Here is a 13,108-nt window from a genome sequence, read left to right as displayed (position 1 = left end):
ACTCGATGGCACCTAACAACAACGTTTGTATTGTAAGTTTTTCAAAGAATTTCCAATTCATCCCAGTTGCAAAATTTGTATGCATAAAATTTTTTTTAAATACTCCTTTTTTAAATGGCTGTAGGATTTGGAGTCTTGTTTCACTTCTCATTCTTGACATGGTGATGGGTATTTTTCCGTCTGGCAAGAGGTTTATCAATCTTGCTGCTCTTCTTAAGAACAAAAGAAAATCAACCGTAGCATGCAAACACTTTCGGTTTCACTGACTTGTCTCTACTTTCCTGTTTAAATTTCATTGATTTGCTTTGTTCTGAGTTTTCTTATTTTCTTCCACTTGCTTTTGGCTTTAGTTCACTGTTTTATTTCTAATTCTTAAAGTGGGTGCTTTCCTAACCTAAATGTTCAGGATTCGCAGTTTCTCTGTAAGGAATGAAATGACGAGATTACAGAGGTGTCACAGCCTTCCGGCTAAATCTGTAAATTCAATAGAAGTTTGGATTCTCGGATTTACTATGCACTTCCTCTGAGGACTGGGTGCCTAACATCCCATACATTCTAATAGGTCATAGTTCTCATTTGATTCGGTTTAAAATGTTTTCAGGTTTCCTTTGTGTTTCTCCCTTGTCTCCCAGGTTACTTAGGAATGTGTGGTTTTCTCAAATTGCTAGGTATTTTTTTGTTTGTTGTGTTTTTTAGGGCTTGGTTACTGATTTTACGGATTTCATTTTGCTCTGTTGTGTGGACTTGCAGGTGGTCTCTGGTGAAGGCTTCTGTCCCCTGAGAAGCAGAGGCATCCTGTCATCGGTGGATGGGCCGTGAAGGCTTGAGCTGCACTTGGCTGACTAGAGTTTTAGTCTCAGTTTCCCAGACAGAGTACTAATGTCCGACTGTAACTGTAGATTTCAGTTCCCTCGCAGGCCTGACGTTACTTGTAGTCACTAAACTGTCCCCTTTGTCATCATGGGTGACAGTTTGTGTTCTGTGATCTACTTTAATGGTGAAATAGACACTCAAAAGCTTTTTTTGGTTAAATCCGTGTTTGCGCATTATGCTTTTCATCTGTGGTCCTGGGTACACCTAATGCATCTTGCTTGTTGCCTTGCTCTTACCAACCTCACTGTCTCAGCCTTCCTTTCGGGCGCTTATTAAATCCTTATTAGCATTTTCTTTCCATTTCAGTAAATTGCCTGTTGGCGCCATTTGCCCTTTTTTTAATGAGGGTTTCTGCTTTTTTATGTTGATAAAAGCAGTTCTCTGTATCCAGTATCTTGTCAGTTTAGAAGTGAGTGCTGTATTCACAGCGGCAGAGGTGGGTGCTTAACCCTTTCGGTGCTCCTTCCCTAACAGTCCCTGATGTGTGATCAGTTACCTTCCACTGGTGTTGGATGGTTGCCTGCCTGTGGGTGGGTCACCGTAGCAGTCCTCAGTGTTTGCCCGTGTCAGCATCTGGCGCCAGGTGTGTGGGTCCAGGCTTAGTGGGGGTGGCTCACCTCTCTAGTTTGCCTTCAGTTTCCCGGGGGCTTGTCTATCTGCCCTGAAATCCCCTGATAGTGGGTCTGCATTCCTCTGCACCACTCTTTCCTGCCGTGTGAGCTGTGGCTTGGCTGGTGGGAACTTATTCCGTCCTAGACCTTGGAGTCTTTCTGTGGTGTACTGTAGCATAAGCACTGGGTCACACGGCCATCCCCAGCCTCTCCTCAGAAACCCTCCACAGAGTCGCTACTAGTAACAACCTACAAGACCTTTCCGAGGAGCCCTGGTAAGGCAGTGCTTAAAGTGCTCAGTAAAGAACCTAAAGACCACTGGTTCAAACCCACTCTGTGCTCATCAGGAGAAGAGGTGGCAGTCGGCTTTGGTAAAGGGTCAGCCTTAGAAACCCTGGGTCACGTGGGGTTGTTGGGCGTCGGAGTGGGGTCTCGGCTAGGGATCGTCCTGCTGACTGGACACAGCAGTTACGTGCCTGGCTATCAGACACGTTTGAACTCACTAGCTGCTCTGTGGGAGAGCAAGGTGACAACATGTTCCCATACAGATTTACAGTACGAGATACCCTAAAGCCCACTCCTGCCCTGGAGGGTCACTAGGAGTCAGAATTCATGGCAGCGAGTTTGTTTTGTTTTGTTTTTCATATGCTATACAGAGTAAGTCTGTGGATCTGCAATATGCTAATGGAACTTTTGATGAGAATATCATAGAATTTACAGATTTAATCTGCAGGACCGTGACATCTTTGAAATTTTGTCATGCTATTCAAGATCATGAAATGTCCTTTATTTTCGACATTTCCTGTATTGTAAGCTTGATTAATTTTGGTGAAATAATTCCTATATCCTGTGTAGTTTTTTTCTGCTTTTGTGTATATCACTCGCTTCTCTTTTATGTGGCTGGTTGTTAGGGCTCATGTAGAGAAGTGCTCCTGCTTTACAGGCAGGTGATTATGTGATTTACCACAAGAGCACCTGTAGCCCCGTACACCTGTATACCTGTACGCCTGTAGCCCCCATACACCTGTACACCCCTATGCCTGTAGCCCCGTACACCCGTACGCCTGTAACCCCGTACACCTGTACGCCTGTAGCCCCCATACGCCTGTACACTCGTACGCCTGTAGCCCCGTACACCTGTACGCCTGTAGCCCTGTATACCTGTACACCCATACACCTGTAGCCCCGTACACCTGTAGCCCCCATACACCTGTAGCCCTGTACACCTGTACACCCGTACACCCATACGTCTGTAGCCCCCATACACCTGTACACCCCTACGCCTGTAGCCCCGTACACCCGTACGCCTGTAACCCCGTACATCTGTAGCCCCGTACACCTGTACGCCTGTAGCCCCCATACGCCTGTACACTCGTACGCCTATAGCCCCGTACACCTGTACGCCTGTAGCCCTGTATACCTGTACACCCATACACCTGTAGCCCCGTACACCTCTGGCATCTTGTGTTTTCCCTGCAGCACCATGAGCAGTATCAGAGCCTGGTCCGGTCTTGCTGCCTACATTTAATGAGGTTGATTTCTTTCGTCCTCTGAAGTTTCCTGAGGTCTGCGTGTTGCCTTTCTCCTCTACGTTAGGGAAGTTTCTTTTGCTGAGGTCTTTATTTCGGTCATTCACAGGTGTATAGTCATTCACAGGTGTATAGTCATTCAGAAAAGATTTCTTGAGCACATGGTTGGTTCTAGATCTGTCAGCGTTCTCAGGGCCTACTAGGGAACAGACAGACACACAGCCCTGCCTCGAAGGACTTCTTTCTGTAACAGAGAGACACACTGGAATGTGGGATGCTTGTGAGGACTGGACACAGACAGGAGGGACGTGCGGCACTGATGGACTTTGTCCCCCTCTAGTGAGTACCTAGAAACGTATGTGTCGACGGCGTCAGTATGTGCCCAGACACGGTCCATACACCCTACTTAGTGGCGACCGAGCTCTGGAGAATGGACACTGAGCCACAGGTTCCCACCGGGCTTCGGGCTCATCTGCTGGAAGGACGACCACCGTGCGTTTTGTTGGAACTTGAGCAGCTTTTCCCAGTGCTTGCTCTCTGTCTGTAAAAGTCCTCCTTCTGTCTGCAGAGTGGTGACTATAAATGTGCAGGACGCACTGTGACCACCGGCTGTCCTTTGTCACTAGATGCACTCTCCCAGTGGGGAGTGGTCCTTCTGAGGTTCCAGTAGACTGGCCCACTGCATGTCCCTGTGAGGACAAACGAATGGACGAATGAATGGTGGTCAGCAGGCATGCTGAACAGGCAGCTGGAACACCTGGTCTCCGAGTGTGCATGGATGGACAGCGGGCATGCTGGTCTTTAGTGTGACCAGATAGACAAGCAGTGGGAATGCCTGGTGTCTCTTGAATGTGAACAGTCAGACATAGTGAGCTTTCCTGGTCTCTTTGCGTGCAGACAGATGTACAGAAAACAGGTACACTTGGTCTTTGAATGTAGACAGTGGACACTCCTGGTCTCTGAGTGTGGACAGACGGACAAACACTGGGCACGCCTGGTCACCTAGTGTGGATGGACAGATAATTAGTAGGCACTCCTGGTCTCTGAGAGCAGGCCCCTTTCAGGATTTCTGCTTCCCCAAACGTAACAAGCTAGCCTTAAGAGAGTTAGTGTTTTAAGGAATCCTTTGGTGTCTGAACACTTGCTTGAATGTGCTCTAGAAGACTCTTTTATTAAAGTTTTGTGTCACTTTGTCAGATAAACGGTGGCTGTTGACTTTTGGGGTGCTCGGGGCATCTTGGGTGACATCCATCTTTCTGTCCACAGACGTACCCATGGCTGCTGACGAAGACTCAGCAGAGAAGCAGGGGACAGAAGCCCCCACAGCTGCAGACAGTGAAACCAACGGGTCCTGTGAAAGCAGTGAGGCCAGCAGCCATCCCAACGCAGCAAAGCGCACTCAGGAGAATGCGAAAGCCAGTCCCCAGGAAGGCACCAATAGACTGGCCCGCGTCGCGGAGAATGGCATTGCGGAGCGTGAAGTGGAGGCTGCCAAGCAGCACCACGTGAGACCTGACGAGCTCACCCAGACCGCTGTGGTTGGGAGCAATGGCTTCTTCCTTGCCAAGCCGGCCCTGCAGGGGCAGCCCCTGAGGACTAGCGGCCCCACGGCACCCCCGCTCCCTGGCCATGCCGCCAAGACCCTGCCAGGAGGCGCTGGCAGAGGAAGGACTCCAGGCACTTTTTCTCAGGTGCCCACCCCAGTGCCCACCCGACTCGGCGAGGGCAGCCGGGACACAGAAGACAAGACGCCAGCAGCCCCAGGACCTGACGTCAAGGTTCATCGCGCCCGCAAGACCATGCCGAAGTCCATCCTTGGCATGGTAAGGCACCGCTGGTGTGGTCTGGGCCTCCTTCCCCAGAGAGGGTTCTGTGCGCAGGGCTAGATATCCAGGACATGGGCCCACTCTGGGCCTTTCCTGGAGACCCTCTTCCTCTGCTTTGACCCTGCCTCTGTGGGCACAGCAGTGAAGGAGGCTGGCAGTGCATGCTGAGCGCACGGGCAGCCCTGTCCATCACTGCTCCGTCGGTGAAATTCCCATGTGCTTTGTGTGTCTGATGCGCTTCACCTCCACCCTGCCACTGTCCTTTCCTCTGGGCTGTCCCCCATATCCCTCTCCGTGGGCTACCTGTGGACTCATGGGCCACGATGATGTCCCCCTCCCTCTGGACATATGGACCTTGGTGAGAAACACAGCCACCTCCCACCCCCATGGATGCGTGGGCCACGGTGATGACCCTACCCTGTAGACTCATGGGGTGTAATAAGACTCTTCACTGGACCCCAGTTGGCCCCTCAGTCTGAACCCTCGTGTCTCTACATTTCCTTAACGGTGTCTTCATGGCTGTGGGTGTATATTGGTTTCTGTCTCCTTGGGTATTTATTTGGGAAATAATTGCTCTTTTCATATCTGAGGTCTCTGAATAGTTCTTCAACTTAAAACAAACTAAAAAACCACTGTGTTCTAATTCAGACTTTTCTTCCAGAAGCAGTAAGTGGTAATTCTTTTTCCTCAAGTACAAATTCTGTTTGGACTTGGTACCTCTGGTCCATGCTGCTGCTCCTTCCAAGATACTGTTTCCCTCTTACGATCTTCACTGAAAGGGATGCTCGTCCTTGTCCACAGCCCTCACTGTGGCCCTCCATCCCCACCAGCCCCTGACCCAGCTTCCACCTTGGATTCCGTGCCGTTTCTGTCCCCAAGCGTTCCTCCTTAGTCTAGGCCCACTGAGCCGTTCCTTGTTTATGAGCTAGTGGGAGATTTCAGCAGTTTCCTTTAAAGTTTCTGTGGTTGAAAGAGACCCTGAAACAGCAGGTTAGCCTCATAGTGTCTCCCCCCACCTCCCTGAACCACTCCCAGAAAATACTGCCTTGGAAGTGATGCAGAGTCCCTTCCCTTGCTCTGTTCCCTCCATGATGGGTTGGGCAATTGAGCTTATAGGGCCCTTCCTCCGCAGGTTGACATCTCTTCCTGGAGGAGGGTTCGTCAGGGAACCCTTCCTCAACACCAGGGGGAAGGCAGCTGTCCCCCGACCTAGTAAGAGGACACTGTAAAACAGTCCTATGAAAAGAGAAGGGAACTTTTCCACGCTTCGAGGCCCCCTGTGTTGTATGTAGTTTGGAACCCCCTTCGGTTGTGTGTAGCTTGAGGCCCCCCTCATGTTGTATACAGTGCTGAGATGCAGCAGTCGTGACAGATGCCGCACATCTGTCCAGGCCAGGTGCCCATGCTGCTGTGTGCTGGCTCGTGGACTGAGCTGCCAGCCGAGGAGTGCGCACCTCCACCCTGCTCTGGGACATGTCACCTGGCCATGTGGTGGCCACCCCCTAGCCCTACTGAGTGACACTCTGCCCCCCTTGGTCCTAGCTTCCCTGCAAATCCCACGCACTATCTGATGACTGAGCTGGGTGTCTTCCCTGGCTGGGGCTCCAGCAGATGGACACCTAAGGAAATCGTGGTTATGTGGGATTGTGGTGGCTCTGTGATTAAAGCGCTTGGTTGCAAATGCGGTTCCCCCGTTTCACGGGAGAAAGGTGGGGCACTGAGCTTTGTGGGGTGACAGCCCATGAAGTAGTTGGGTTCTGGTCCACAGGGCACTGTCAGTTGGGACGGATATGATAGTTTAGAAGTGGGTCTGAGAGGAAATCTGTCTAAGAGTGCAGCACTCTCTAGGCAGGATGGCACAGGAGGGGTGAGGTGGTGCCTGGCTGATGGGCCGGGGTTGTCTTACATGTCTCCGTATGATCAGCGGTTGGCACACGTAACTCTCTGAAAGCTGACTCCGAGAGCCCATAGGACGGAGTGGGACTGCTTCTTAGGGTTTCTGAGACAGTAAATGTTTACAGAAGCAGGCAGCCTCATCTTTCTCATAAGGAGCAGCTAGTGGTTTCGAACCTCTGACTTTGCGGTTTGAAGCCCAGTGCTTACTTGCTACTATGGTGCCGTGGATACCCTCTGGGGACGTGGCAGATTGTGGCCACAGAAGGCTATTTGGTGGTACTTGGTCTGGGCACGTTTTAGTGGAATTCTGTGAAGGGCCAGGTGAACAGTAATGTAGGCTTCACTGTCACACAGGTCTCTGTCCCTGTGTCCTCCTTACCTTCCTCGTCTTTGTTCTCCGGTCCCTCCATACTGGCTCCTTCAGTCCTCACTTTGCAGGGATTGGCGTCTCAGTGAGGGGCTTTCTGGGGAGAGGGGCTGGGGTTCTGGGAGACCTCTTGTGTGGTAGTATGGTTCTAACTGTCTGTGTTTTGAAGCACGTGGCCAGCAAGGAGCCCCGAGATATTCGAGAAGCCAGAGACCACAAGGAGTTGAAGGAGGAGATGAACAGGAACGTGGCTGAGTTTGGAAGGCAGCAGCTCTTACCCCCGTACCCGCCCCTGCATCAGTCGCTACCTCAGAACCAGTGCTATGTGGCCACTGCAAAATCCCAGACAGGTAGGCCTCAGCGGCTGCACCAAGTTTCTGTGCTGTTCCTACACAAGGCCCAGGCCCAGCAGACAGCTGAGCGCACCTGGGTTCACCTGTGAACTGTTTGAGGAGCCTTTCGATGTCTCTGCAGATGAAGGTGTAGTACACTCCTAATCCTCTATAGCCCTTGTGTATGACTGAGCTGGTGCAGACCCTTAACCACTTATTAGGGGCCTTGGGGGGGGAGGTGGTGGCTGCATGGCAAACACCAGGTGGTGGCTCACCCGGGCCTCTCCAGATGCTCCCCCTTCCTCCCTTGCTTTAAAACTTTTTATTGTGAATCGACTGAAGGTTTACAGAGCAGATCATCAGTATTGCATTCAAGAAAATCCACTTTGCTTCCTTACAATTGCCGTTCTGTCCTTGTGCCGACACTCACAGCGTTTGCCCTGTTCACTTTAACTCTTACATTCTTCCTTGTGTCTCCTGCTTCCTTCATCTTTCCTCTGCCAACTTCCCTCTTGTATGTATATTGGCTTCCCTGACACCCATGTTAACTTATGTCTACCCTCGATTTTCCCTTCCCTCCCAGCCCTGGTAACCATCGTAGGAAGAAAAGATTTTCTTTTTACAACAGTGACCTCATACAACATTTGACCTTGTGTAATTGACTCATCTCACTCAGCATAATGTCCTCCCAGGTTCCTCCCTGTTGTGAGGGGTTTAGTACATTCACCTTTATTCTCTAACATGTGTATGTGTGTGTGTTTAGTCAGCCTTCTGTTGATGGGCATTTCGGCTGTCTCCATCTTTTTGTTATTGTAAATAGTGCTGTAGTGAACATGGGCGCACATAGATCTAATCTTATTTCTTGAGGATAGATACCAAGTAGAGGGAATGCTGGATCACATGGTATTTCTATTTCCAACTTTTTGAGAAAGCGCCATACCATTTTTCACAGTGGTTGTGCCATTGTAGAATCCCAGCAGCATTTGTTGTTTTTTGAACTTCGCTGTTAATGCTGGATGGAGTAAGAGGCTATCTTCTTGCTGTCTTAATTTGTGTCTCTAGAATGGCTGACGATCACGGGTTGACCACATGAATGTCTTCTTTGGTGAAGTGTCTGTTCATGTCCTCTGACTGTTTTTAAATTGAGTTGTTTGTCTTCTTATTGAGGTATTGAAATAGTCTATACATTTTAAAGTAGTCCTTTGTCTGCTGTGGCATTTTCAAGCATTGTTTTCTTTTTCAGTGGCTTCTCTCTTTACTTTTGTGGTGAAATCCTTTGATGCACATAGTGCCGAATTTTTAGGAGGGCCCAGTCATCTCTTTTGTCCTCTGCGTGTGTGTTGTCAGTTAGTCTGTCAGTCAGGCTGTCAGTCAGGCTGTCAGTCAGGTTGTCAGTCAGGCTGTCAGTCATGTTGCATAGAGTACTTATGTATCAGAACTCCTAAGTTTGTCTCTGTTTTTTCACTGATGATCTTTATAGTTTTAGGCTTTATATGTACCTCACAGCATATACAAAAATGAACTCAATCCACATTGAGTTCATTTTTGTGTATGGTGTGAGGTATGGGCCTTGTTTCATTTTTCTACAAATGGATCTCCAAATTTGCCAGCGCTATTTGTTGAAGAGACTCTTTCTTAACCCATTTAATGAGTTTTGGCCATTTGTTGAAAATCAATTGACTATAGGTAAATGGATTTACTTCTGGGTTCTCAGTTCTGTTCCATTGGTCTGTGTGTCTTTCATTGTACCAGTACCAGGTGGTTTTGACCACTGTGGTTGTACGTAGGTTTTTAGATCGGGAAATGAGAGCTCTTCTAGTTTGTCTTTTTTAATAATGCTTTGTTTATCTGGGGCCTTTTTCCTTTTCTTATAAAATTGTTGTTGTTAAGTGCCATTGAGTCGGTACCAACTCATAGCGACCCTGTGCACAACAGAACAAAACACTGCCCGGTCCTGGGTCAACCTCACTCCTGTTGCCACGCTTGAGCCCATTGATGTTACCACTTTGCTAATCCGTCTCGCTGGAGGTCTTCCTCTTTTTCTCTGACCCTCCACCTTACCAAGCATGATATCCTTCTCCAGTGACTTGTCCATCCTGATAATATGTCTTAAGTATGAGAGATGAAGTTTGGCCATCTTGGCCTCTGAGGAGCACTCTGGCTGCACTTCTTCCAAAACAGGACTGTTTGTTCTTTTGGCAGCCCATGGTACTTTCAGTGTTCTCCTCCAACACCACAACTCAAATGAATCAATTCTTCTTCAGTCTTCCTTATTCACGGTCCAGTTTTCGCATACATTGTGAGGTTATTGAAAATATGGCTTGGGTCAGGCACACTTTAGTTCTCAAGCTGGCATCTTTGCTCTTCAACACTCTATATAAAAAATGATGTTGGAATCTGGATTGGGGTTTCATTCTATGTATAGATTTGCTTGATAGTGTTGATGTTTTCACAATGTTAAGTCTTCCTGTGTACAAGCATTCCTCCATTTCTGCGGCTCTCTTGACTTACTGTTCTGTAGCTGTCTTTGCAGTCCTGGTGTGGTGCTGTTCACATTCGAACTGCAAGGTCAGTGGTTCAAACTCACCAGCTGCTCCTTGGAAACCCTATACAGGGTTGCTGTGGGTCGGAATCAACTCGGGGGCACTCAACAACAACAAAAGATTTCTTTGCTTAGATCTTTTGTTTCCCTGGTTAGATTTATTTCCAAGTATTTCAGCTGCTCCTCAGAAATCCTATGCAGGGTCTCTATGAGTAGGAACCAACTTGAAGGCATTTAAAAACAATTTCATGGTTTGAGTTGTTACTGTAAATAGTCTCTTTTTCACAGAAGTCTTTGTTGGTTTAACGGAATCCAGCTGACTTTTGTCGGTTGATCTTTTATCTGCTACTTTTCCAATCATTTTCTTGCTGAGTCTTTGGGATTGTCTTTGTATGTTGTTGTTAAATGCCGTCGAGTCGGTTCTGACCCATAGCGACCCTGTACAGGGTTTCTGAGGCTGTAAATCTTTACAGGAGCAGAAAGCCTCATCTTTTCTCCCACGGAGTGGCTAGTAGTTTCGAACTGCTGACCTTAAGGTTCACAGCCCGATACGTGACCACTGTGCTACCAGAGCTCCTTTTCTTTGCTGTTGTTGTTATGTGCCATGGAGTCGGTTCCGACTCATAGCGCCCCGGTACAGGGTTTCCGAGGCTGTAAATCTTTCCGGCAGCAGAAAGCCTCATCTGTCTCCTGTGGAACAGCTGGTAGTTTCAAATTGCTGATCGTGAGGTTCACAGCTTGATTCGTAACCACTACACTACCAGAGCTCGGATCATATTATCTGAAAATAGATTTTACTTTTTTTTTACCAATTTGTTGTTGTTGTAAAGTGCTGTTGAGTCGATTCCGACCCCTAGCAACTCTATATAGGGTTTCCGAGGAACAACTGGTGAGCTTGAATTCCTGATTTTGTGTTTAGACCAACTTTGCAGTCAGGGTTATTATCCCACAGTGCCACACCAGGACTCCAATTTAGATGTCTTTAATGCCCTTTTCTTGTCTTACAGCTCGGGTTAAGACTTCCAACACAATATTGAATAGGAGTGGAGATTAAGGGCACCCATTCTTGTCTGGTTCCTGTTCGCAGGAGGTTCAGTTTCTCAACCACTGAGAGTGATGTGGGCTGTTGGTTTTTGTATGCATGTCCTTAATTATATTGAGGAATCTCCCTTAATTTCCTGTTTTGTTGAGAGGTTTTATCAGGAATGAGTGTTGGATTTTGTCAGATGCCTTTTCTGTATCAACTGATAGCATTTTGTGACCTTTTTCTTCTTTATGTAGTGGATATATTTACTGTTTTTCTAATATTAAACCGTACCTTCATGCCTAGTATGAATCCCACTTGATCATGATGTATTATTTTTTTGATATATTGTTGGATTCTATTTGCTAGGATTTTGTTGAGAAGTTTTCCACCTATATTCATGAGGGACAAGTACTGTCAAACCGGCTCCGGCTCATAGCAACCCTGTATAGGTCTGTTCATGTTTTTTAGTTTAGTCTCTGTTAGTTTAAGAAGGTTGTATGTTTCTAGATTTTCAAATTTTACCATTTTTTATATTATTCTATCACTGTTCTTTCTGTTTCGTTGGTTCTGTGGTGATGGCACCCATATAATTTCTTATTGCTGTCATTTGTATCTTCTTCATTTCTTTTCTTAGACTTGCCAATGGTTTGTCAATTTTATTGATCCTTTCAAAGAACCAGCTCTTTGTCTTTTGGATTCTTTATAGTGTTTTTTTGTTATGTTTTTTTCATGTTTTGTGTGTGTTCTAACATGTTTTATTTTTTTCTGCTGCCTGTAGACTTTACTACTCTTGTTCTGAGTGTTGAGTTAAGATGTTGATTTTAGTTCTTTAGGGATGTATGTGCTATAACCGTGCCCTCTAAGCACAGCTTTTGCTTTGCCTCAGAGGTTTGGTATGTTGTTTTTTCATTCTTGTTTGATCCCAAAGAATTTCTGGATTTCATTTTGATTTGTTCGATTACACATTCGCTTTTAAGCAAGGGTGTTAGTCAGTTTCCACGTATTGGATAATTTCCCTATTGTTGATTTCAAATTTCATTGTGTTGTGATCTAGAAGCTGCTTAGTCGTATTTTGAGGTGTTTTATGGCCTGACCCGTGTTCTGTTCTTGAAGATGGTCTTTATGCACTGCAGCAGATGGTGTACCGAGCTGGCATCGACTGGGGTGCTCTGTATGAATCTTTCAGGTCACGCTGCTTGACTGCGTTGTTTGCTTCTTCTGTGTCTGTTGGGTTTCTTTTAGTCGTTCTGTCCTTCATTGAAAGTGCTATATTACATCTCTTACAGATGTTGTTGTTAAGTGCCGTTGTGTTGGTTCTGACCCATAGCAACCCTTGATAGGGTTTCCAAGGAGCAGCTGGTGAAGTTGAATTGCTGACCTTGCGGTCCAGCACAGTAGCCCAAAGTGCCACACCAGAAGTTGTTTCTTTCTTTCTTCAGTTCTTTAGAGTTGGACATATTTTTTCCATCCTTTGATTTTTTTTTAGTCTGAATCTCTCTCTTTTTGTGTAAGATGTTTCTCTGGTAGACAGCATATTGAGAGACTCTGTTTACCCATTCATTTACTGCCTGTCTCTTCACTCTGGGGCATGGAATCATTAGTCCCGCGTAAGTATGAATTGATTGCTGCCACTTAGCTGTGTGTTTGTGGTGCTTCGGATTGGTTTGGTTTTGTCCACATAATCTCCTGTGCTGAGTTCATTTTGTGTGTGCGTTTTCATTTCATTTTCGTGTCTGTTGTGTTAATGTATACTAAATCTTTCTGATTTTCTTCTTTGTTCGATGTTAAGGTATATTAATTCTCTTTGAGGTTACCCTGTAATTTATTAGTTTTTTTTTCCCCTGCTTAAAATAGTGTGTTTTATCTTGAAATGTCTTTGGCCTCCTCGTCATTTGGAAGACCTGTACTCTCTCTTTTTGCTTTGTAGTCTACTTCAGGATGTATTGCTATCTCTGGTTCCATCATTTCAGTCTTGGGTATCTGCTGGACTCTGCTGATCTGGTGGCTCTGTGAATACTGTAGGTCTAGAGCTGAGCCCACCTGAATCCAGTTACCAAAGTGTAACTTTGTGGTTCACTCTGATGTGGCTCCCAACCACGGGGCTC

General features: G+C 46.9%; 1 protein-coding gene across 1 annotated transcript in view; it reads left to right on the top strand.

The window, feature by feature from the left end:
• The first annotated feature begins 4,287 nt into the window (after positions 1-4,287).
• EHMT1 (euchromatic histone-lysine N-methyltransferase 1) overlaps positions 4,288-13,108 on the top strand; it is a 67,947-nt gene continuing 59,126 nt past the window's right edge. Inside the window, exons 1-2 of the mRNA XM_006863648.1 lie at positions 4,288-4,836; positions 7,272-7,452. Of these exons, the coding sequence (XP_006863710.1) occupies positions 4,288-4,836; positions 7,272-7,452 (730 nt within the window). The remainder of the gene's footprint in view (positions 4,837-7,271; positions 7,453-13,108) is intronic.

Source organism: Chrysochloris asiatica, unplaced genomic scaffold (assembly GCF_000296735.1).
Source record: "Chrysochloris asiatica unplaced genomic scaffold, ChrAsi1.0 scaffold00056, whole genome shotgun sequence".
Taxonomy (NCBI): Eukaryota; Metazoa; Chordata; class Mammalia; order Afrosoricida; family Chrysochloridae; genus Chrysochloris; species Chrysochloris asiatica.
This window is presented reverse-complemented; position numbering and strand designations above follow the sequence as displayed.